Source organism: Lontra canadensis, unplaced genomic scaffold (assembly GCF_010015895.1).
Source record: "Lontra canadensis isolate GAN:19392208 unplaced genomic scaffold, GSC_riverotter_1.0 scaffold3, whole genome shotgun sequence".
In the NCBI taxonomy this organism is placed as follows: Eukaryota; Metazoa; Chordata; class Mammalia; order Carnivora; family Mustelidae; genus Lontra; species Lontra canadensis.
Window position 1 is genome coordinate 19,854,401 of NW_022630997.1, and position 23,490 is coordinate 19,877,890.

The 23,490-nt window shown below is 53.5% G+C and overlaps 1 protein-coding gene across 4 annotated transcripts in view; it reads left to right on the forward strand.

Moving 5' to 3' along the window:
• Positions 1-23,490, forward strand: part of CRTAC1 (cartilage acidic protein 1) — a 147,778-nt gene that overhangs the window by 117,746 nt on the left and 6,542 nt on the right. The window contains exons 9-16 of one of the 4 annotated variants that reach the window (XM_032882817.1): positions 1,610-1,692; positions 2,511-2,611; positions 3,026-3,194; positions 12,407-12,552; positions 13,033-13,075; positions 14,944-15,087; positions 15,543-15,560; positions 15,997-16,278. In XM_032882817.1, coding sequence (XP_032738708.1) covers positions 1,610-1,692; positions 2,511-2,611; positions 3,026-3,194; positions 12,407-12,552; positions 13,033-13,075; positions 14,944-15,087; positions 15,543-15,560; positions 15,997-16,058 — 766 coding nt within the window. In that variant the 3' untranslated portion in view covers positions 16,059-16,278. Of the gene's footprint in view, positions 1-1,609; positions 1,693-2,510; positions 2,612-3,025; positions 3,195-12,406; positions 12,553-13,032; positions 13,076-14,943; positions 15,088-15,542; positions 15,705-15,996; positions 16,279-23,490 lie in introns of those variants that run through there. The other 3 variants (XM_032882826.1, XM_032882808.1, XM_032882798.1) reach the window with 3 other exon arrangements.

Below are 23,490 nucleotides of genomic sequence, written 5' to 3' on the forward strand. Positions count from 1 at the left end.
ACTGGGGCTCAGGAGCCGGTGGGGAGAGGAGGCAGGGGAGCAAGGGGCCTTGGATTCAGGAAATGGGCCCAGTCACCTGGCTCAGCTCCGCAGGGCCCCCATCCTCTACCCCAGGAGGGGGCCCAACTATTAATAAAAGGCAAGAGCTGTGACTAAGCATGTTTTAAAATATGATTATTAACAAAGCATCAATCCTGACTGGAAGTAATCACCCCCCAAAGGCACCAGGTTTACTAATTAGGTGCCTTGGAAAAAGCTTATTCACAACTTCCAGATTAATTGCGGAAGATCAATTGCTCCTTAACAGAGATACTACTTTCCTTCTCTGGCTAATAAAGTGTCACTCGCCAGGGCCGCTGAGCACAAGGGAGTCTAGTGATCTTGTCACTGTGGCCTGAGGACCCAGGCCCCTCCCCCATCCGCCTGCCCACCTGGCTCTGTCACACCACCCAGCCTCCCTCTGGCCACCCCGAGGGCAGGCTGGCCCGGGGCTGCCATGGACGAGGACAGGGTCACCCTATAGTGGTCCCATGGGTTAGTGTCTTGGCCTCCACGCAGCTGTAGCGTGAGCCCTTCCCAGGCAGACCCCCTGCACCCTGCCCTCCGGCCACCACAGGCTCCAGCTCAGGGGACCCCTGCCCCCCTGCCCGAAGTCACTGGCCACGGCTCAGCCCGCTGGTGACTCTGTGACTTGGGCGGACAAGAGCCATTGGCAGTGTCACAGGGGTAGAGATCAGATCCGTCCTAGCCCCCTAGCTCCCCCAGTATTGCTCCACACATCCAGGCCAGAGCAGCCAAGGCTGTAAGAATCTAACGAGTGAGAAAAATCGGGGGAAACTCGCCACCATCATCAGCATTGAGCTCGGTGCGGAGACAGAGCAAGACGCTCACAGTGGGCTTTTCTGAAGCAAGTATTGCCGTGATTCAGAGCTTAAAATAGAACCCCTGCAGCTCAAAGGGACCCGTTTCCGCCCTCTTTGCTGCTGGACTTCATCTTCGCCTCCTGCAGACACACTCGCAGAGCTTCCCAGGGGGGCCACGCGCTGTGCCAGGTGCCCGGGAAAATGCAAGAACCAGTAACACGTGGTCCCAGCCTGTGAAGAGCTCCCATCCAACTGGAGAGAGAAGAGGCCCTCGCTCAGAGCTTGACCACAAGGCAGGAAGTGACAAAAGCCGAGCAGGAAGGTCCTGCTTCCCACAGGATCGTCAGGGAGGGCTTGGAGGAGGTGGCATCTGAACAGTTTGAATCCTGGCTACACCCAGAACTCAGAAGCCCAGGGCCACTTGAAGGAAGGGGAAGGTCAGTTGAAGGTAGCTGAGTCCCTGCCCCTTCTCCATCCATCAACTGCCCTTGCCCAGGCTGTCTATAACTCATCCATTAGAGAAAGAAAAATCAATATTTACCAACGTAAATTAAAACCCAGGAAGGGAACAGGCAGGGTGTAGGCAGGCTCTGTGAGCAGATGGTGGCTCAGTAGGCGTCCACGTGGGGCCCCGGGGCTGCTCAGGGGACAGAGACGGGAGCAAGTGGACCTCTGGGTTCAGGGGGCCCGCGGGTGCCATGCCGGGACGTTAGTCATCTGGGAACGACCTGTCTCCTCTCCTGCAGGGTCATTCGCAGGGAACACGGCGACCCCCTCATCGAGGAGCTCAATCCTGGTGATGCCTTGGAGCCTGAGGGTCGGGGCACAGGTGAGGGCACCTGGGGGCTCCAGCCTTCCCTCCTCTGTCTCTGCTCTGCCTGGGCATGGGATGAGGGCAAGAGGGCTAGGGCTGCCAGCTCCCTAGAGCACAGGACCCCACCTTCCCTGCCATGCTGAAGGCTAACACCCAAGGGTTGGGTGAGCCCCTGGGAGCCTTGGGCTGGAAGCAGGGAAACCAACGATCCGTGTGGGGTTCTGGAAATCCATGGGCGGTAGGTTCTCTGGCGCCAGGCAGGGATAGAAAGGAGAGGCTGCGGGTCCTGCAGTCTGACCCTTCCCCTCTTGGTATTCAGCCTGGTGTCAGAGAAAGAGCACTGGAACGGGAGTCCCAAGCCTCTATCCTGCCACTGCCTCACTTGTGGTCTTGGAAGAGGTGCTTCACCTTGTGGGTCCTACCCTGCACATGCATGGAAGGGATAATGCCATCTGCCCTCCTTACCTGTGTGGTAGTGAGGACCCACAGGAGCCCATGAATGTGCAGACATGACATATGGACAACAGCTACAAAGGCAAAGGGCGTGTGTGATAGATGAGGAAGAAGTCCTCATGGTCTGAGCGGTTGGCACCCACTGTCTCCATGCGAAGTTCAGGGAAAGGAAAGGGAGCCCCTTTCATGATCTCCTGTCATGAGCCGGCTGTGAGAAATCCGAGGACAGAGGCTTTCCCCCGGCTTCCTGCCCCAACGCTGTGCTCTCAGCTTCCCCCTACCCCCCAGGGGGGCACGTGCATGACTGGGCAGTTGTCGGGAGCCCCTCTCCCTCTTGGGTCTCCTGGCCAATGGCCAGAGTGAAATCTGCCTTGTTGCAGGGGGTGTGGTGACAGACTTCGATGGAGACGGGATGCTGGACCTCATCTTGTCCCACGGGGAGTCCATGGCTCAGCCGCTGTCTGTCTTCCGGGGGAACCAGGTGCGCATGCGCCCCGGGGCCCGTGGAGCGCGACCCCGTGTGCTCCTCTGGGTCTAAGGCGGACGAGGGCAGAGGCCCCGGGGATACTCGCTTGCCCAGCATGCTGGGAAATAGAAACCCAGGAAATAAATCGCAGCCACACACAGTAAGCCTCCAAGAAGGGGTCCTTCGTGGGAGAAACTCTCGGCCCCTCCGCTGTCCACCGGCACTTCTCCAAAAACTGCTTTTCCTGAGCCTCTTGGCTTTTCCCTCATTTTTTTCAGTTCCTCTCTTTCCAAACTTCAGCCCACCTGTGCCTCGTTCACCTTCCTTCTCTCTTCCGTCTGCCCCCCCTTCCTTCCCTCCCCTTCCTTCCTCCCTGCCCCTCCTGCCCCCCACCCCCTGATACTCACCTGCCTTCCTCCCTCCCTGCAGGGCTTCAGCAACAACTGGCTGCGAGTGGTACCTCGGACTCGGTTCGGGGCCTTCGCCCGGGGAGCTAAGGTCGTGCTCTACACCAAGAGGAGTGGAGCCCACCTGAGGATTATCGACGGGGGTTCGGGCTACCTGTGTGAGATGGAGCCCGTGGCGCACTTCGGCTTAGGTGAGTCAGGGCGGGGGATGGGGCAGGCAATGGGGCAGGCAATGGGCTTTCGCGCCCAGATGGTGGTGGGCTCCTGAAAGTGTATCCTGAAGCATGCTCGGGAGCGGAGGGCTGCCAGTGTATGGTACATCCAGGTCCGGCGAGGCTGCAGCAGACACCAGCCATGCAGGCAACCCTGCTCCGAAATGAACCTGAACTCCAGAGGGAGGTTTCCATGCCCTGCTCTTTGCATGGACCCCCACTGCAGTCCTCGGTTGAATTCGTTCACCTTCGGGTCAGAGTATTTAATCATCCCTGAGTCCAAGACTGGGGCCTTGTTGGAACATTGCCCTGCAGACTTGTCCACACCAGCTGTGGTCTTGGCCTCTTGGGGCCGGCTTGGTGATTAAAGCCTCCCCAAACCACAGGTGCCTTCCCTTAGCTGGAATTGGTTCCTGTCTGGAGAAGGGAAGCAAGCAAATCGTACTCTGTGTTTATAGGCTTAAGATAGACAGCACGTGAACAGTGATCCCGTACACCTGTCGTGTGCATGAGCCATCGCCACACACCTATCAGAACAGCTACCAAAAATAGCGATAACACCACATGCCCGCCAGGGTGTGAAGAAATGCGCTCGCCGGTGCATTTCTGGTAGGAAAGCAACATGGTACAGCCACTCTGCAAAACAGTTTGGCGGTTTCTTTAAAAAGAAAAAACCAAACCCACAACTACTATAAGACCCAACCATTGCACTCTGGGGTACTTATCCCAGATGAACAGAAACTTCTGTCACATAAAATCTATGCAAGATTGTTCCAGTAACTTTGTCGGCAGCCGCCCAGACTGGAAGCACCCGGAGGACGCCCAGTAATAGGTTACGGTTCAACAAACCGGTGTCCATCCGCACCAGGAATGTTACTCAGCAATAAGGAGGAGGAACTGCTGATACACGTAGCAGCTTGAATAGCTCTCCGGGGCATCACAAGGAGTGGGGGGGGAAGGCCCATCTCATAAAGTAGGCCCATACTGTTGATTCCATTTATATAATATTCTCAAAATGATGAAATTACAGAGACAAAGGGGCACCTGGAAGGCTCAGTTGGTTAAACGCCTGCCTTCAGCTCAGGTCACCATCCTGGGCGGTTCCCAGAGTCCCAGATCGAGCCCTGCTTCGGGCTTTCTGCTCAGTGGAGAGTCTGCTTCTCCCTCTCCCTCTGATCCTCCCCATTCTCATGCTCTCTCTCTCCCTCTCAAATAAATAAATAAAGTCTTAATTTTTTTTTTTTAATTAGAGACAGAAAATAGAACAGTGGTTGCCAGGGGTGGGTAAGGCCACATAAAGGGACAGCCTGAGGGAGGTTTCTGGGGTGATAGAGCAGTCCTGTGTCTTGATTTTGGTGATGGTTGTTAGACAAATCCACGCATGTGATAAAATGACATAAAACTACACACGGTACCAATGTCGATTTCCCAGTTTTGGTATCACGCTACAGGGGCACAGCTCTAACCTTTGAGGGCAACTGGGGGAAAGGTACACAGGGCCTTTCTGTACTATCTTTGCAACTTCCCGAGAATCTAGAATTATTTCAACATCAAACGTCTTTAAAGAAATGCATTGGGGAGGGAATAGTGTGGGAGGGTAGGAATGTCTAACAAGCCTTCTTGGGAGGAGGGGCAATCCTGGAAAAAGTGTGGAGGAGCCAAGAGTCACTTTATTAAAACACAGCGGTTAAGAAAGCATCTGAATCGAATATACCTGGGCTCCAAGTCAGACACCCTGTCCCATGTGTTAGCAGCTCATGGGGAGATATAATATTAACATTGGAAGAGTAGACAACATGGTCTGAAGTTAATATACATGTATATATTAATATTATACACAATATTATACATCATACAGACAATGGAAAAAGCAGGAAGTAGGAACGTGATTCTGAGTGGCTGGACTGACTTAGTAACTCTCAGTCATTCTGGGAGGCATTTTGCTCTTATTATGTCCTTTCATGCTCGCAATCCCCTGAGAGACGGGCATTACTTATCCCCATTTTACAGATGGGAAAACTGAAGATCACAGCAGTTAAGAAACCTGCCAAGGTCACGTGATCGATGGGTGGCAGAGCTGACGTTCAAATTCAGACCCACCCGACAGTGTGATTTTTATTTCCTTCTGTATGTTTTGTGCGTGTGTTCCAACTTTTATAGGAACGCATAATATTTATGCAGTCTGGAAAAGAAGCATAAAGTTTTAGGGGACCCAGGGCCTGGTTCGATGAGCATGTTTTTGGGCTGTTTCACCCTGGATGGGTCAGCTCTCTGTTGAAGCATTTGTCACTTTTAAGGTAACCATTTGCTACACTGGCCAAGTACAGACTTGAATACATAGTCCTCTCTCGCCGAACACCGTAGCTGACTGTCCTTGAGCGCTAAGCATGTGCCAGGCTCTGGGCTAATGGACTCCACACAAGAAACTTCACGCAGTTCTTACCGCAGTGTGATAAATCATAACCCTTTACACAGGTCAGAAAACTGAGGCTCAGGCTAAGTAACCAGCCCCAAATCCCATCTCCAGAAAGTAGAGAGGGCCGGATTTGGATCCCGACTCCTTGGTCACCACTGACCACCATAACTTAAGGTCTTGACCTCCCAGAGCTGCTCTGCATGGACCCAGCCAAGGTCCTCCTGCTTTGCCTCTTTCTTCCTGGACATCCATGTCCCCTCAGTTACCAAGAGACCCATGCAAGGCCATCCAGTCACCAGGATAACAGCCGCGGTATCCTAGGTGGGATGTTCACCCAGTATCCAGCTGGACAGCAGCTCCCACCCCACTGTATAGACAAGGAAATTGAGGTTCCACATAGCAGTGTCAGGACAAGTTAGAGATGCTGCCCCTGGTTGGGAGCCCCTCCAGACTGCCAATCCTCGATACCTTGCAAGGCCAGGGGATTTGTTCTGGCTCTGAACTCCAGCTCAAACTGCTCCATGAGTCCCCCTGTAAGCTCCTCTCCGTTGCCAGGATCCACTCCCAGAGAGTCACGGAAGGAAGGCTGCTCTTAGGAACTGGTCCCTATGGGTCAGCCCTGGGCCTGGCAGTGAGAGTCCCAGAGGCGGCAGAGCTGGCAGCAGGACCAGGAGGAGGGACACAGCCAGAAGCAGGTGGGCTCCATCCCTGCAGCTCCAAGGTCCCCAACCCAAGAGGGTCTCTCCTTCATGGATCCAGCATAGTGCAAACCTTCCTGATTGATTGAGGGGCAGCCAATGGGGTGGGAAGAGAGGGAGCCACAAGGAAAGGCCAGACAAAAGGAAAGGTTGAGGAAAGAGAGAGGATGGGGCACACAGGCAGACAGGGGACTAGTGAAACCATGAGATGCAGAGAGATGTGGGAAAGATACAAATGGGACAAAGAAGAGATACTCCCTGCCCTCCAGGCTCACAGGCTGAGAAAGGCAGATGGACACAGAAATTCCGGGGCAAGGCAGATCTGGACGCACCGTCACATTGGCCCAGGGGCTGCGTGAGGACAAACACAGGAGAAATAGTCCTGCTTTCCCAAGGACATGGGCTTAGTATGGGGTCTAGCTGGGTGGTAGGGATTTAGAAGGCACAGAGGGTGGCAGAAGAGAACATCCCAGGGGCTAGCCTGGCTTGAACAAAGGCCCAGAGCTGGGAGTGTGTTCAGGTGCCCACCTAACCAAATGGTCTGGTAGGAACGGAGCCTAGAGAGGGAAGCCAAAGCCGAGCTGGGGGTAGTGGGGGTAGCCAAGAGCCAGGCTGGAGGGGACAAGCTGATCAGAGGGGTTGTTCAGCCCTGCAGGGCAAGCCGAAGCCAGGCTATGCTGGGCTGGGGTAGGGCCACCAGAGGCCTTCCAGGGAGACCAGTGCTTGCAAACGTTCTTAGAAGGATTTAATGGTTTTCCTGATTGTAGGAATAACACATATTGATTATAGGACAATTAGAAATTATAACATCATTACAAAGAAAGGAAAAAGAACCCCTGATCTCACCATTATCTTTTGAATATTAAGTGAAAAGTAAATGTTTCTCCCTTCACCCTCTCCCAGTAGCATTTGATTCATTTAATCAAAACGCATTTACTGAGCATGTACTATGTGCCGAACCCTAATGAGACACAGATCCTTGCCATGATTGATCTTACCTTCTAGTGGAACTAGTGGAAACATACACTATGTAATAAACATAACGACTACATAAATATATGAAAGGTTATAAGATGTTAAGCGCTATTGAAAAGGAAATGCAGAACAGGGTAAGGGGGTCAGGAGTGTGGAGGGCAGGATGTGGGAGGGTGGCCTGCTCCCACGCCCATGCTCCGTGATATAACTTTATTACATGCAGGATGCATGGGAGCACAGTTACAGGTAAGTACTCCTCGGGGATTTGTTTCCAACGAAAATGATTATGTTCTTCCCGTTATTTCCAAACTTGCTTCCTGCCCCCCTCAACAATATAACCGAGATGCCGTTCTGCACACAGGTACCCCTCCTTTGTTTCCCTCGGGTGCTGCCCAGTAGTTCACTGTGTGGCGCGCTCGTCATTCATTGAGCAAGTCTCCTCCCGACGGACAGTTCGATGGTTTCTGGTCCTGACCAGTTTGTTTCGTGGCACTTAGGGTGACATGCTCGGAGCATGTCCAGCCCACAAATACAAGAAAGGCCTGCCTAGTCGTTCCAAATGACTGAGCCACAACTGTGGGGCACACAGCTGTGTGAGGAGCCGGGGGTCTCTGGGGGGAAGAGAGCCGCCCTTCCAGCCCTCACGATGCTCCCACTCACCCCAGCTGACCCTGCTCCCTTCCTCCCTTTGAGACTCATCCCCTGCCTCCCACTGGCTTCGCGGCAATGGGTGGCGAGAGAACTGGACACAGACACGTGGGCGGCTGTGCACGGGTGCCCCTCGGCAACCTGTGCCCTGGGCATATGCGTGTCCTGCTCATCTCTGCACTGAGCCCAGGTCAGAGGACTAGCTTCTCCGCCCCTCATGTGCTCTCCTCACTCCCGAGGGTCTGGGCTGCCTTGTACCTACAGTAAAAACTCAGGGACCTCACTGGGCGGATGTTTCATTCTCTGGGGTTCCCAGAGGTCCCACTCGGCCGAGCAGAATGCCCTCATCTTCACCCGTAGAAGCGGCGTCTGCCACCACCCTCCCCACCCCTGCTCCATGATGCTCCTGGCCTTGTCCCACCCCTGCTCTGGCCCACCCTGGCCTTTGCCAGCTCCTTCTGGTGCAGATGGGCAGCCGGGCTCATGAAAAAGCATTTCTGCTCACGGCCGCTGTGGGGTCCCCACTGCATGCTGGTTGCTCTGAACCGACATCCTAGCTTCCCCACCACGCCCCGTGCCCCCACCCTACGTATCCCACACCCTGGCTCTCCATTTCCCGCTTTGCAGAGGGCTGAGGTCACTCAACCAAACCCAGAGAGTGAAAATATGCACCCACCACCGACTTGCTTGCCCCTGCCAGCCCCATAGGGGGCTCCTCACCAGCCAGCTCACCCCAAGCAATGATGGCACCCCCGTCCCCCCACCACATACTACAGCATCTTCCTTTAATTGTTTGCAAGTGACTCAGAGCAGCCTCCAAGCCTGCTGGTGCTCATTTATGGAAGGAAAATTCAGTGGCCCACATAAAAATTGCTTTATTAAAGTGCAAAAATATTCCACCAACTGTATTCCCACCATCTGTTTTGCTGGTACATCTGAAAAGCGCAATTCTCTGTGCCTCTTTGGCCTTTGTCCTTTAAAAGCTGCCAGAGGTGACTCCCTGCTGCTCTTGGCCTCCCAGCTGCGCTGGTGAATGGGGCCTCCTCCACTCCCTGACTCACAGCCCCAGCAGACAGACGGCTTCCACACTGCCCTTGTGCGGTGCCTGGAAAGACCCGAGACGTCTGGAGACTTGAGAAGGAACAGCCAAACCTGGGGACAGGAACCTGGGCTCCAGGCCTCACTCAGACACCTGCAAGTCACTTCTTGCCAATGTCTACACCTGGAGAATGCGGCTAGAACACCCACCTCTCAGGGCAGTCAGGAGGATTCAGATAAGCCTCACACGTGAAGGCACAGAAGTCCGTCCCTGTCTCCTCCCCACCTCCCCCACTCCTGCCTAATTCACACTCGCATGCTCTGCTTCCCCACTTTGAACTTCTCCCTGATCTTCAAATACACATGACCTTTTCATACCTCTGTACCATGCCGGACCCTTTGCCTGACCGGCTCCTTCCTTCCCTTCTCTGCCTCACAGACTCCTACTCCTCCTGCAACATTCAAATGAAGTGACTTTTAACACCTGCCTCTCTGACCAAGTGGCACCAACGCTATGGCTTCGTGCTCCCAGTTTAACATAATCACTTGGTTCCTTGCCCCCATGGGATACAGCTCCTTCAGGCGGGGGCCTGGCTTCACCTCCGCCCTGCCAAATCCTGCTAGGTCTGTTGGGGGTGTGAGGGTGAAGTGAGGAGAACAAGGGCAAAACAGATACGGGCTTTGGAGTCAGATGTCCGTAGCTGGGGAACTATGGGCCATTTACATCACCTCCCCAGGTCTGAGCCCCTTTGTCGCTGAAATGGAAATGAGAGATCTAGTACCTTCTGCATGGTGCTGCTAAGAGGATCTGGTGCTAACACTGAGATCAGTGGGTACAGTTTGGGGGACACATTCTCCAGTATTATTGCCAGTCAATGAGGGTGCTTTGGGAACTACAGGGTGACTCCATGTCTAAGAGATGATGGTGTTGGGGGTGCTGAGGGGACAGTCAGCCAGGGAGGGGCTCACATTGTGAAGAAGAAGGACTGTCCTCCCCAGGAGTGCTAGAGCTCTCGGCTGCACGCCCATCTTACAGATAAAGAAACTGAGGCCCCAGAGAGGGTGCCCGAGTCAGCAGAACACTTGGCAGTGGAGGAGGGAGTCCTACAGAGACGCCTTCTCCTTGGCTTACTTATCTCATAGTCCCAGCCCCTCCCTGGGTTTGGAGGAAGGGAGGCAGCAGGACTCTGAAGGACGTGCTGTAAACACAGAATGTAAATTTGCGATTGTCTATGAATATTCGGTGACTCTTCTGAGTTATTTTGGCACTTCAGTCAGTCTGGAAAATGTATTCGTGTAGCTGTTCTCTTGGCTTAGGTGAGAAACATTTGCTATTCTTTGTCTCCTTTTTTTAATGGAAACATGTTTACTTTTTATATATGCCACTTAATTTGGGCACTGTTCAACCTGAAAACGCAGGTGCCTTTAACTTCAAGCAACTATTTGAAAACAGAGAAAAAAAACCTATAGGTGATACCCCCTAATCCCGTGTCCACGGGAATTATAGAAGGAGGGAGCAGAGGAAGAGAGGGTTAGGAGAAATTGTTTCTAGTTTCTGGGTCTGCTCCAGGAGTCTCTCCCGGGAGCCACTGCCCCAAGTGCCCTCAGAGTCAGGGGCTGCCCACCCCATGACACCTTCGAGTGTGGGAGCAGGTCGCCACCCTCATTAACACACAACACAGCAGCAGCAGCGAGGCAAAGGGGAGGCCAGTGCAGGGAGAACCCAGACACTGGGTGACGTGGCCCGGAAGGGGCAGCTTCCTCTGGAAGCCCCAGAGTGGCGTGCTAGGACTCCGGGCGGAAGGGGCCTCTGGGAGCCTCCGCGCCAGGCCTTCCCGGCCTCCCATCCCAAGGGGGCACCTCTACACAGAGAAGTCTACACGCACATTCCCCTTAAAGTCTAGCTGTGGCTGCCAACATTTTCTAAAATGCAGGAGTTCCTTTTATACATGAAAATGTGTCACAGACTACCCTCCGCCCCCATAGTAGCTATCCTGGTAAAATCCACTGGTGGACAATAAGGGCCCGGAGCTGCTAGAAATTCAGCAGGACTTTCTGGTTCCCCCTGTTTTTCTAAGAGTATCTGCATACATTACGGGGAAAGTAGCACAAACACGTGGGTGACGTATTGTTGATTCAGCCCACAGGTGATTGGGTTTGTGGACCCCTGAGCATCAGGCCTACATCTGGTCATCCCTGGAGGGTGACAACGAGAGGGCCCCACCCTCTCTCCAACCTGGGCTGAGCACTGCCCTTTTTCCCAGGGTGACCGATTAGGAGAAGAGCTTCTCCCCACAGGTGAGGCCCAGTCCCCTCCTCCCACCCACCCCAGTTCATGACCATTAGCCTGACTTTGCCGCAGTGACAGCCCCAGTGCCTTAAGCAGGGGCCTGCAGCCAGCTCGGACACGACCTAAACACCGGACAGATCTGCCCAGGCTACTTTCTACCACCAAGGTAGCCCATCGCTTTAAGGGTATGTGCGGAAGGATTCTCCGTGAATGTTCTCTGCGCTTCACCATTAGCTGCTATAAACATCTCAGCTCTGCAGATTGGGGCTTCCCCTGGGCCTTCCACCATCCCGTTCTTTATCACCTCGGCTTTCATTTGGAGCTTAGCTCAAGGGCCTGCTCCCTGAGATCACCCTTGATCACCCTGGACTAGAAAAGGCTCCCAGCCAAGCCCCAGTTCCTCTTTACTCTCTTGTTCTACTTTTGTTTTCTTCACAGAACTTCTCAGTATCTGACGTTATTTATGTTCTTTTTGCCTGTCTATCCCCACCATTGTGGACGCTCCCTGGAAGCAGGCCCATTCCCAATGGCAGAAGAAAGTGTGGCCCCTAGCAGGCTATAATTATAAATAATATAAGTATATAAATATAATGACATGCCCAAGATTATATAACAAGTCAGCGGCAGAGCTGGAATTTGGCCCTAGGTCCCCCAGAAGCCCAGCCCTCACCACATTCTTTCCAATGGAGCAGGAAAGTGGTACAATCAAGATTTGAACACACGAGGGTGCCTGGGTGGCTCAGTGGGTTAAACCGCTGGTCATGAGCTCAATGTCCTGGGATCAAGTCCCGCATCGGGCTCTCTGCTCAGCGGGAAGCCTATTTCCCTCTCTCTGCCTGCTTGTGATCTCTCTCTCTGTAAAATAAATAAATAAGATAAATAAAATCTTTAAAAAAAAAAAAAAAGATTTGAACACACGACTGCAAAGTCAACCTGCTTACCACCAGGATTTACCTCCGCCCCCGCCCCGCACCCCACAAAAGAGCTTCATGCTGATTGGCCTGTCCACTGGAATGTAAGCGCTAGAGCTGCATCGTCCCGTGTGGTAGCCGTTTGTGGCTATGGAAATATAAATTAATTAACATGAAATAGAATGTAAAATTCAGTTCTATCTTCGGTCCGGCAGGGAAGGATGAAGCCAGCAGTGTGGAGGTGACGTGGCCGGATGGCAAGATGGCAAGCCGGAATGTGGCCAGTGAGGAGATGAACTCCGTGCTGGAGATCCCCTACCCCCGGGATGAGGACAGACCTCAGGACCCAGCCCCACTGGAGGTGAGCAAAGGTGTCTGGGCCTCAGAGCCAGAAAAGCCGCACCCCACTTCCACCCCGCCCCGCCCCGCTCTATGGGTAGCAGCTGGACTCCCCTAAATTAGCAGACTTTGCACCTAGGATGGTGGAAATCTTCTCAGCAAAGGGCAGGCTCTATGGTGATCCCTCTGTATGCAGTTTGGGCAAGGACTGGTCATTGAAGAGGGACAGGTTCTGTTAGGCGTCCCAGCTCAGACACATGCACCCCACAGGAGTGAAATGAGCAGGAGTCCGAACAGAATGTGCTCTCGGCCATCCCCCAGCCTCCTATTTTCAGTGCAAGGGAAGGGGTCCTGGCAGGGAGGGGCTGCCCCCAGGCCCAGAGCTACGAGCACCCCTCGTTCTAGGGTCCAGGTGACGGCCGCTCTGCGGCTGTGACGAGGAGGGAAACTGAGGTGGGCTCTTCTTCACTCACTTGTGTCTCTGCTTCTGCCCACGCTGCAGTGCGGCCAAGGATTCTCCCAGCAGGAAAACGGCCATTGCCTGGGTGAGTTGCCTGCGGGCACCAGGGTGCGGGGCAGAGGCCAGAATCTCCTCGGGGAATGCCAGCCTGAGCCCTGGCCAAGCTCAGACTGCAGACCAGAGGAGACAGGTGGGGCGGGAAAGGCATTGTTCGCCCCAGGGGCTCCAGAAGCCAAGATGACTCCCCAGAGGGCAGTGATGTTCTCTGCCGGCAGGCAGAATCACTGCAGTTCTGGGAACTGTGAGTGCTTCCTGCCCTGAGCTTGGAAAAAAGTTGGGCCCAGGGAGGGGACCCATAAGCACCTACTGTGCATGTGCTCCCAAGTCCCAGGCCAGCGGGTTTGTTACTGAGACCTAAGAATCAACAAGACAGACACAGTCCCTGCTCCCCCTGGAGCTTAAAGCCTGTGGGAGAGGCACAGGGGTGAACAGGGATGACCCCGCAGTGTGAGTGGGGCAGGGTGGGGGAGGGGAGGGTGTGGGCGCCCAGAGGCGGGGCCCTGCACCAGCTAGAGAGGGTCGGAGAAGGTGCCCCAGAGGAAACAAGGTCTAAGCTGAGAATTGGCTGCTAGGGTGGGGGGCAGTTGCCAGGCAGGGAGAGGGGAGAAAGTGTTCAGGTGGAAAGCACCAGTGGGCAAAGGACCACAGGTGAGAAAGTGGAGGAGGACAGCTCTAAGGGTGGCCTGGGAGGAAATATGTCCCCTCCACTCTCCGTGTCCCCATCCCAACGGCTCTAAACAGATGGTACATGGACACAGAAATTCCAGCATCTGGCATGAGCACCGGCAGGACCCTGTGAGGTCACCCTTCGGGCTGCCTCTTCCTTCTTGTCACCCAGCAGATGTTTATGTGCCCATGCACGGTGCTGGGGATGCAGGCCTTAAGCTCCTGCCCTGCAGAGACATTTATTCTAGTGAGGGGAACCACAAACCTGTGACTGGGCAGCCGGAGGAGATGGGCTAAGAACCCTTTAAAAGGTGTCTCTGGGTACTGTTCTAGACAGAGTGGTCAGGGAGAAGACCTTTGAGTTGAGACCCGAAGGAGGAAAAGGTCCAGCCCCAGAAAGAGCTGAGCTTGAGCCCGAGCAAAGCGCCCGAGGCAGGAATGAGGCCTGGTGCATGAAAGGAATGGGAAGGAGCCAAGTGCTAAGTCAGGGAGGGTGGCGAGGTGTCCAGATTTTGTTCCTAGGGCCCTTTGCAGTTAAGCAGGAGAGTGGCATGGGGTCATTCACATTTTCAGAAGATGGACTGCAGATTGGATTGGAGGGAAATGCGGCAGCCAGGGCACCTGTCCGGAGGTGGCTGCGGACCTCCGGGCAGCGGGCGGTACGGGCTGGGGGTAGACTGCAGCAGAGGAGGAGCTGGACTGACAGACAGGTACTAAGGGGGCAGAATGGCGGGATTGGTTATGAAATTGCCTACAGAGGTAAGGGAAGAGGAGGAACTAGGAATCACTCCTATCCGCGCTCAAGCAGCAGAGTGGGTGACAGGGGTGTGACTGCCTTAGGCGAGATGGGGTCGTGGGCAGGAGAAGTTTGAAGGCTGCAGGACCTAGAGTTCCATTTTGGACTTACTGAGTATGGGAAGAACAGAAGATTCACGAGTCTGGAGCCCCAGAGATGGGTTAGGGGCTGGAGACAGGAATCTGGAATCATCCATGTATGAAGGCACCACCCACAGAAAGTGTGGTGGATAGAAGATCTGGGATGAAGCCTGACACCCCCAACATGTAGAGGTCAGGTAGAGAACAAGTCAGCCAAAAGGACTAAAGTGAGGACATTGAGGCCTAGAAAGAAGGACATGCCCAAGGTCACAGGGTAGGTGGAGCGACAGAGGCTGAGCAAGGTCCCACTGCCCCACACCTCCCCAGTGAGCCACTCCCCTCACTTCCTAGACACCAATGAATGCATCCAGTTCCCATTCGTGTGCCCTCGAGACAAGCCCGTGTGTGTGAACACGTACGGAAGTTACAGGTGCCGGACCAACAAGAGGTGCAGTCGGGGCTACGAGCCCAACGAGGACGGCACAGCCTGTGTGGGTGAGTGAGGCCCTGCCACAGCCCAGTGTGACACAAGCAAGTGGCCTTCCTCTGGGGAGGCGCCGGATCAAGGTCCCCAGCCCTGACTTCTCCTGGCTGGCTGGAGTCTCCTTAGACCCCGACTGGGTCTCCAGGGAAGACCACAGCAGAGGTTTGGAGAAGGCCCACCGCCACCACTCCCACCATCTGAAGGGTCCCTGGGGTGCTGCGCCCTGCCCAGAAGTAGTTGCTCTTTTTCCTCCCCTTCTCATGTTCCCTGAAACAAATGTTTGTACCATAAGGCCAGCCCATCTTCTCCTATCAGGGATAGAAACAAGCTCTTGCTACTCATCTTTGTCTGAATTTCTGAACTGGTGTTTGTCTTCTTCCTCCCAAATGCTTTCCCCCACCCTCATCCCACCCCAACCCCCTTTCTCTTTTTCCCATTTTCTTTCTCTCTCCCATCCTTTTTGCAGCTCAAGTGGCCTTTTTAGGTGGGTATCCTTCTGCTGCCTTTAGAATCTCTGAGCCTCTCTCTCCGGCCTCGTATCTCTCTCTAGGCCTTGGACTTTGCCTTCAGTTATATGCACTTTAAATCCCATCAATAAAGGAAAAAAAAAAACAAAAACAAAAACAAAAAACAAAAAAAAAACAACCTTTGTGGAAATCTAAATCTCTCCCGCTGCCTGTCTCTCTCTCCACGCCCAGCAGATTCTGTTGCGCTCCCTCCGAACGAACCCAGGGGCGGCCATCTTTGAAAAGGGAAGCTTGGGAGCTACTGATATTTATGTAATCTTAGTTATTTGTGAAGGCTTTCTTTGCATGTTTTCTGAGGAAAACAGAAAAGGAAAGTCTCCCCTCCTACCCCATCTACCCTCCTTCACTTCTTCAAAAGAATCATGGTAGTCCTGTCTTTTCTGTATTCTCCAGTGTCACAAGGACCCTATTTTGCCCTTAACAAAGATGGCTCCCAGGCGGTTGCTTGCTGTTGATTCACTCGTGTACCGTGTGCCTGCTGGTTTGGCCTGTGCTGTTTCTGCTCTGTGCACCCTGACTCGTTGTGGTAGAGAAAGCCTTGTTGGAGTTGGTGGTCATGATGGGAGGGGAAAGGGTGACCCTTTGGGACTCTTGATAAAAATGTTAAAGTTGGAACTTGCTAAGTCTTCCAGCCACTTTCTGGAGAAATTATGCCAATAAACTCTCTGCTGGATATTTAGTGCCTAGCTGGTGCAAAAAAAAAAAAAAAAATGTGTCTGGGGCAAGTAGATGCTGGTTGGAATGTTGAATTAGCGGTAGTCCTTCCATCCCCGGGGCACTTGGAAAGCAAATCACGAGACGGGGGAAATATCTGTTCTGAGTGTGAGCAGTGGTTTGGGAATGTGCACCAGTGTTCACATTTGGGGGGCTGGAGTTTGAGCCAGGCAAGGGCTGTAGGATGAGCAAGGGGCAGATTATGGAGGGAATATTCCAGGCCTTCTACCTGGAGGAAGTCACTTTTCTACACTGGGCCTTAGTTTTCTTAATCGAAAGAGCAAGAGATTTGGTCTGGCATATCCCTAAAGCCCTTTCCTTTCTCAGACCCTTCAGTGTGTGGCTGGACAGAGACATGGCTAGTCTCAAGTTACCCTGATTTCTAGAAAGAATCTGGCAACTTAGTCTCCTCTACAATATGTTTAGAAACCAGGAAGCTTCTGTAGCCAGGGGACCCTTTGGGAACGATGTTAACACCGTAGAAAATCTTCACAAGCAGCCTCGGTACTGAAGGCTTGTTATAAATCACAGATCTATTCTTCATGGGGAAAAAAGTTGCCCCAGGATGTAATAAAATCACATTTAAGAACAGAGCAAGCATTTTAAAAACATATTTAACAAAAAACCTACCATTTTCTAATACAATAATAATACTCCCAATAAATCACAAAATATGAATTCCTCATAGGTAGTACCGTTTTTACACTCAGAACAGGAGCTTAAATGAAAAGTCTCAAAATAAAAACAGCTACATTTTCACAGGAAAGCATATAACAACTTAAAAACTGCTCCACCTCTGGGCAGCCCCATCCTATGTGCTCGTGTAGAATAAAGGCACGGATGGGCCCAGAGATGAGGCTCAGAGAGATGAAGTGATCTGCCCAAGGTCACAGAGCCAGCTGGTCCCAGGCAAGGCGAGAGCCCTTTCCTAGCACACCGTCTTGTCAGGGAGTAACAGACAGGGCTGTCAGTGCTCAACCTATTCCCTAGTCATTCTGAAAGCTACTGCCCTTCTCGAAAGGAACAAGTAGATCTAAGATAGTAAGATAAGTAAAACCCAAAACTCACAGAGGCAGTAGTTCCAAATGTAATGCTAAATGACAAGATAACAGTGTCCATTGACAGGCTCCACACAACAGCATGAGAAATAAGGGACAGGACCGCTCATGAGACAGCCTGCCAAGGACATCAGAAAATTCAGGATGGCAGCAAACTTCAGAGGATACCTTCTAAAGTAATAACAGCGAGTTTCTTGTAACAGGGTATATTTGTGTCACCATACTCTGCTTGGGAGGGGGGCCAGATGAGTTACTGAGAGGAGCTCCAAATTCCCCCAGCTGTCAAGAGCACAACTACAATACCCCAGCTCCAGAGTAAGAAGGCTTACTCTGGATGTGATTCATTCATTCAACAAGTATTAGTTGAGCTGCTACTATGTGCCAGGTACTGAGCTAGGCTCTGGGCATACAGTGGTAAGTAGAGGTGACACGTTTACTGTCCCCACACTGTCTTCCTTCAGCCAGATGGAGGAGCCCAGTGCATGGGATGACAGCAGGACTTACAGGGGCCTTCTGAAAAATCTAGCTAAATTGGGTGGCTACACCAGAAAGCAAGCTCCTTGCATCTGTTCACTCATTCAAATATTCATTCAATGAGCGTTCATCGAGAACCTCCTATGTGATAAGCACTGGGTCCCTTCCATGAGGAAGGTGACAAGGTCCAATGAAGGGCATCACGTCTCCTGCCTCCACGGTGCTTGTGTTGAGAGAAATACAAGGCTAAAAGATACAGAGTCCAGGCAAGTACTGATCCAACTCAGCATTATCTGCCCCCAAATAATAGAGCCTCCCCACTGGGCGAGGAATCCAGGCTTTCTGTGCCAAGTCCCCCCAGTCCAGTACATTTGTTGGTCTGTGCTGAATTAGCCCCAGAGCCACACCAAGCTAGCCAGGCACAGGCTCCCCATCCCGTTTTCGTCCAACTCCCCTTCCTCTGATACCCGCAGGTGCCTACACCCTTGCCTACCCCTTCTGGGCACAGATAATTCAGTCCTTTCTTTGTCCCTTAGCCCCGCTCAAGCTCCTCACATCACCCTTGCCTTCTACATGACTTGAGTTTGTAACAAAAATTGAAAATGGCTCCAGGACTGACGAGTGGCACAGACCTACAGGGGATCGTGCGAACAGAGCTGGGCCCCATCTGGGGCAGCCCCGGCTCATTCTAGTAATAATAATATTAATACCATTTTTATTCTGCCCAAGAACACTCCTCTCCCCCAGGAATGTACCCTCCACATGAGAAGAATAGCCACGTTTAGTGAGCTTGGTGTGTCTGGGCCAGATCGAAGGTCTTTAGAAGAATCAGCGTGTGTAATCCTCACAACAGTCTCAAGTGGGAAGTGCTGTGATGACCCCAGTTTTACAGAGAAGCTAAGTGGCTTGTCCAGCTTGGACAGAGGAAGGACACCATCAGAGCAGTCTGGCCCCCAGCCTGAGCTCTTAACACAGATGCTTCCTTCCTGTTCCGGGGGAGGGGGGGTGGTCACTAGCTGGTGACAAAAATCCACCATCCCTCCATGCTGCCCAGGGGCAGGGGATGGTTGGGAAGGACCTAGGATCTGTGACAGTCATCACAGAGTCCCACTCGGGCGGCAAGAAGAGGCGGTAGTGTCCAGGCCGAGTTCCCTCACCAGCCGGTGTGGCCGGCCTTTGCAAAGGCAGAGCCGTGAAGCACCCACACAGCTTCTTCAAGCTTCTACTCCGTTGCCAGCCCTGCTCTGGGGAGGTGCCATTCTGAGGGCCAAGAGTCTGATTATGCGTCACTCTGGCTGCTATGGCCCCCTCCCAGGGTCTGGGCATCACACCTCAACCGGCACCACTAGACTGTGACCCAACAGGAGCTCCACTGCAGCCTCCCAAAAAGGGCCATTGGTCATTTCTCCAGAGGCCCCACAGAGGCAAGAAGACAAACACTTCATTTTCTTAGGGAGCCAGCTGTGTTTTTCCAGCAGATTCCAGCGTGACATCCCACCCAGACTGCCAGCCCCGGAGGCTAGCCAAGTCCCTCCCCTTCTCTCTCTCCCTGGGGTCAGCCCTATCTCTAGTCTCTCGCCTGCAGTGTGGGCCAGAACCCCAGCCATATCCTGTCAGGCCTGAGGTGGTGTCTCCTTAGCAACAGACACATCCCCGAAGAGGAAGGAGGCGGGGACAGCGCACGGGCTGGTTGACGCCACAGATCACACCAACCCCTCCTTTAGCAGCCGTCCTCCTAGGGAACGGGGCTTGAACGGCAAAGGGGTGGAAGGGTAGACCATGAGAGAAAAATGAGAAACAAGAAGAGGAAAAAAGCCCTCCCTGGGGGAAGGAGCTAACATGTACAGAACGCCTATCATGTGGCCAGAAGTTTACATGAACGGCCCCAGGACTCCCCACACCCGTGCTATGGGATAAATGTTACTCGTCTGTTTTCTTACCAAAGCAGCAAGGCTCAGAAAGAACAAGTTCCCCAAGGTCCCAGAGCTGGTTGAGTGGCAAACGCGGTGATTCAGACCGGCCACTGAAGCCTTCTGGCGAGCAACCCCCAGGTAACACACACCTGGGCAAATTATTCAATCGTCACTTGGCATTCCCTGGTGGGACTCATACTGTGAGCTGGGCATTGCTTTCGTGTCTTAGCCCATACGTCTGTGTACAACACTGCCAAAGATTCCAGAATGGCCTGGTGACATATGGCAGGTGCTAAACTACTAAGAAGTAAAGGATATAGTGTGTCAGAGGGGACAGCCGTGCTGGAGTGGGGGCAGCAGCATGAAGGCACATGGAGAGGAGAGCGCTGGGCTGGGGGCGGGAGAGCCCTGCTCTGGGAAAGAGGCATTTGAGCAGAAATGTCAAGTAGATGTGCTGTCCTCCAGGCTCAGTTTTCTCATCTGTAAAATGGGGATAATACCTACCTCACGGAGTCATAATATTAAACAAGATTATCTAAAACACTTGACATGGTGCCTCACACATAGTAAAGCCCCAAATAAATTTCCAATGTTGATAATATTCATAAGTAGGGGCGCCTGGGTGGCTCAGTGGTTGAAGCCTCTGGCTTCAGCTCGGGTCATGATCTCAGGGTCCTGGGATCGAGTCCCACATCGGGCTCCCTGCTTGTCGAGGAGCCTGCTACCCCACCCCCACTCTGCCTGCTTCTCTGCCTACTTGTGATCTTTGTCTGTCAAATAAATAAAATCTTTAAAAAATAATAATAATATTCATAAGTAACAAAGGTCAGGATGGAGCCTGGGTCTATCCAGTGCCAAAGCTCCCACGGCTCCCAGAGCACCCTGCTGTGGCCCAGGTCTCCCGGGAGTCTGCTGTGTGGGAGATGTGGAGGACCTTGGCCGCCCTCAGGCAGCTGACAGCTTTGCGGGGAAGAGACCTCAAGACCAAATATAGCCTTAAGGGAGCAGAGCAGACCTTCTTGGGGTCTGGGCTGTGGTGCTATTCCGCTTAGTTCTCACGCAGCACCATTCCCAGAGAGAATCACCATAAAATTAGGCAAACTGAGCAAGGAGACCGTGCCACTGACCAGGCTGCACAGAGCACAGGTCCACCAGCAGCTAGTGACCCGGCCTGGGGTTTGGATCTGAGAAGTCATTTAGTCCTCCCTCATCCTGTTCAGCTGTGAAAACTGGAGCCCAAAAAGAACAGTGACTTCCAGAGGATCACAGCCTAGAGGGGAATCAGACACCCACCTGGGGCTCCTCCTTGCTCCCCCTGCCTCCTTCTCCAGAAAACTCAAAGTATTTCATACGCGCAGTTGAGTGGCAAAAGTGGTGATTCAGACCTGCCACTGTCTGGCAACAGTTTCCGAAATAGGAGGGGGATGAGAGGGGGTGCAGAGCTCATTCTTTCCACGGTGCTGACCCAGAATCAAAGTCAGCTTAAGTGCCCACCGAGCAAACCAAAGAACCATGCTTGGCCCATGGAGCCCAGCTAAGAAAGAGCTCAGTGGAAGTAGTAAGTGCACGGCAGGTCCCGCTCAGCTGTGAAGGGAGGCTGCAGCCAAGGTCGGGAATGGGGGGAGGAGGGTACTTACTAGCACCAGGAGGATTCACCCATCTTAAAATCCTGGTGTTCAGGGAGCCCCTGGCAGGAGCTGAGCGGGGTCAGGATGCACGCTTCCTCCTCCCTCCCTCGCCTCCCAGGACAGGTGGAGATCATGAGCAGAGCCAGGAGATCTCACAGCCAGGGCAACTCAGAGCAGCTGCGCAGCACAGGGGAGGGCTGGGGTCACTGCCTCTACCCTTTGAGTTAGTCCGTGGCCACGTGCAGTTGAACTGTAGCATTCGGGGCCGCTTACCGGTCTGCGTCTGCCTAAGGGGATCTCCGGTCACGTTGCCCCAGGGGCATTTAACATCTGTACTTTCCTGTCCTTGCTGCCTGTCTCTTCCTGCCAGCCCTCCTGGTGGGCTGCATTGCCCACTCCCCTGACAGGCACATGGGCCAGGGGCACGGAGGTGGTGGAGGTGACCTGCATCACCCCTGCCCAGAACCTCATGAGCCTGGCCTGCCTGCCTGAAGGGGACCCTGGGGCTCAGAATACTCGCTGGAGAGGGAACTCATCGTCCTTCATGGCCCCGCAGCAGCCATGGACCTATCACCCAGAATCCTTAACGTAGCCCTCCCTCCCCCAAAAGATCAATCTAAGGGCTAACTCTCCTCCCTCCACCCTAGACCTGAGTACAGAGCTCCTGGGGAAGGAGACAAGCCTGATCAGCTCCCCGACTGCCCACGGGGACCATGGCAGAGGAACAAGTTTGGGCCACGGGGAGGAAGGTAAACCCCGTACATAGTTTCACTGCATTTTCAGATCCCCTGGCTCAAGAATTATAGGCCTTGAAGGCAGACACAAGAGAGGAAAGAGGGAAGAGAGGGGTCGCAAAGCCTCACCCCAACACAGAATCTGTCTCGTGGGCCAGAATGCTGCATTCTTTCTTAGAGGGCTGATCCAAAATTCCTATGGCCCTCCCTCGCTCCCTCCTTCCTTCCATCTGCCTTTAAAACGTTTTATTTGCCCTGAGACTCTGGGATCAGACGGACTGAGGCTTGACTCCCAGACACCCCCACACACACGACCTGTGAGTGACCTGACACCGCTTCCTCTCTCCAGGCCTGTTTCTTCCTCCGCGAAAGGAAGCCTAATAACGCACAGAGCCTCGAGCTAAAGCCTGCACGGCACGCAGTGCAGTGCCTGACTGATAAAATGCAGATATTATTATAAAATCTGTCCCAGGCCCTTTAATCTCCTGCTTTCACTTCTAGCACTGCCTGATTTTACAACAATCCATAAGTCATTAACTGGGGCGATGTTAGACCTGTAAGAATCCTTCCCAACGAGACACATCCATCACTCAAATGCAGAGTTCATTTGGGGACTGAGTGCCACAGTATCTTTCCTTTGAAGAGCTTTGAAGAGCTCCAGCCCAGATCTCCATAGATCTGCCCCGGGGAGCACAGGGCCGATCGGTCCCCATCCATTCACCTGCCTCTGCAGGGTCTGTGAGCATCCATCTCCAGCCTAGCCGCCCTCTCACTCACCTCTGAACCCTCAGTTCTCTCCCGGCACCCATCTTCTCTGTATGCATCCACCTGTCTGTCCGTCCATCCACCCAAACAACCATGAAGCTCCATTCCCTAGGGCCCCAGGCCCAGACTTTCCAGGAAATGTACTCAGCCCCAGGAGGATTCACCCATCTTAAAATCCTGGCGTTCAGGGAGCCCCTGGCAGGAGCTGAGCGGGGTCAGGATGCACGCTTCCTCCTCCCTCCCTCGCCTCCCAGGACAGGTGGAGATCATGAGCAGAGCCAGGAGATCTCACAGCCAGGGCAACTCAGAGCAGCTGCACAGCACAGGGGAGGGCTGGGGTCACTGCCTCTACCCTTTGAGTTAGTCCGTGGCCACGTGCAGTTGAACTGTAGCATTCGGGGCCGCTTACCGGTCTGCGTCTGCCTAAGGGGATCTCCGGTCACGTTGCCCCAGGGGCATTTAACATCTGTACCTTCCTGTCCTTGCTGCCGGTCTCTTCCTGCCAGCCCTCCTGGTGGGCTGCATTGCCCACTCCCCTGACAGGCACATGGGCCAGGGGCACGGAGGTGGTGGAGATGAGTAAGACGGGATCCGCCACCCT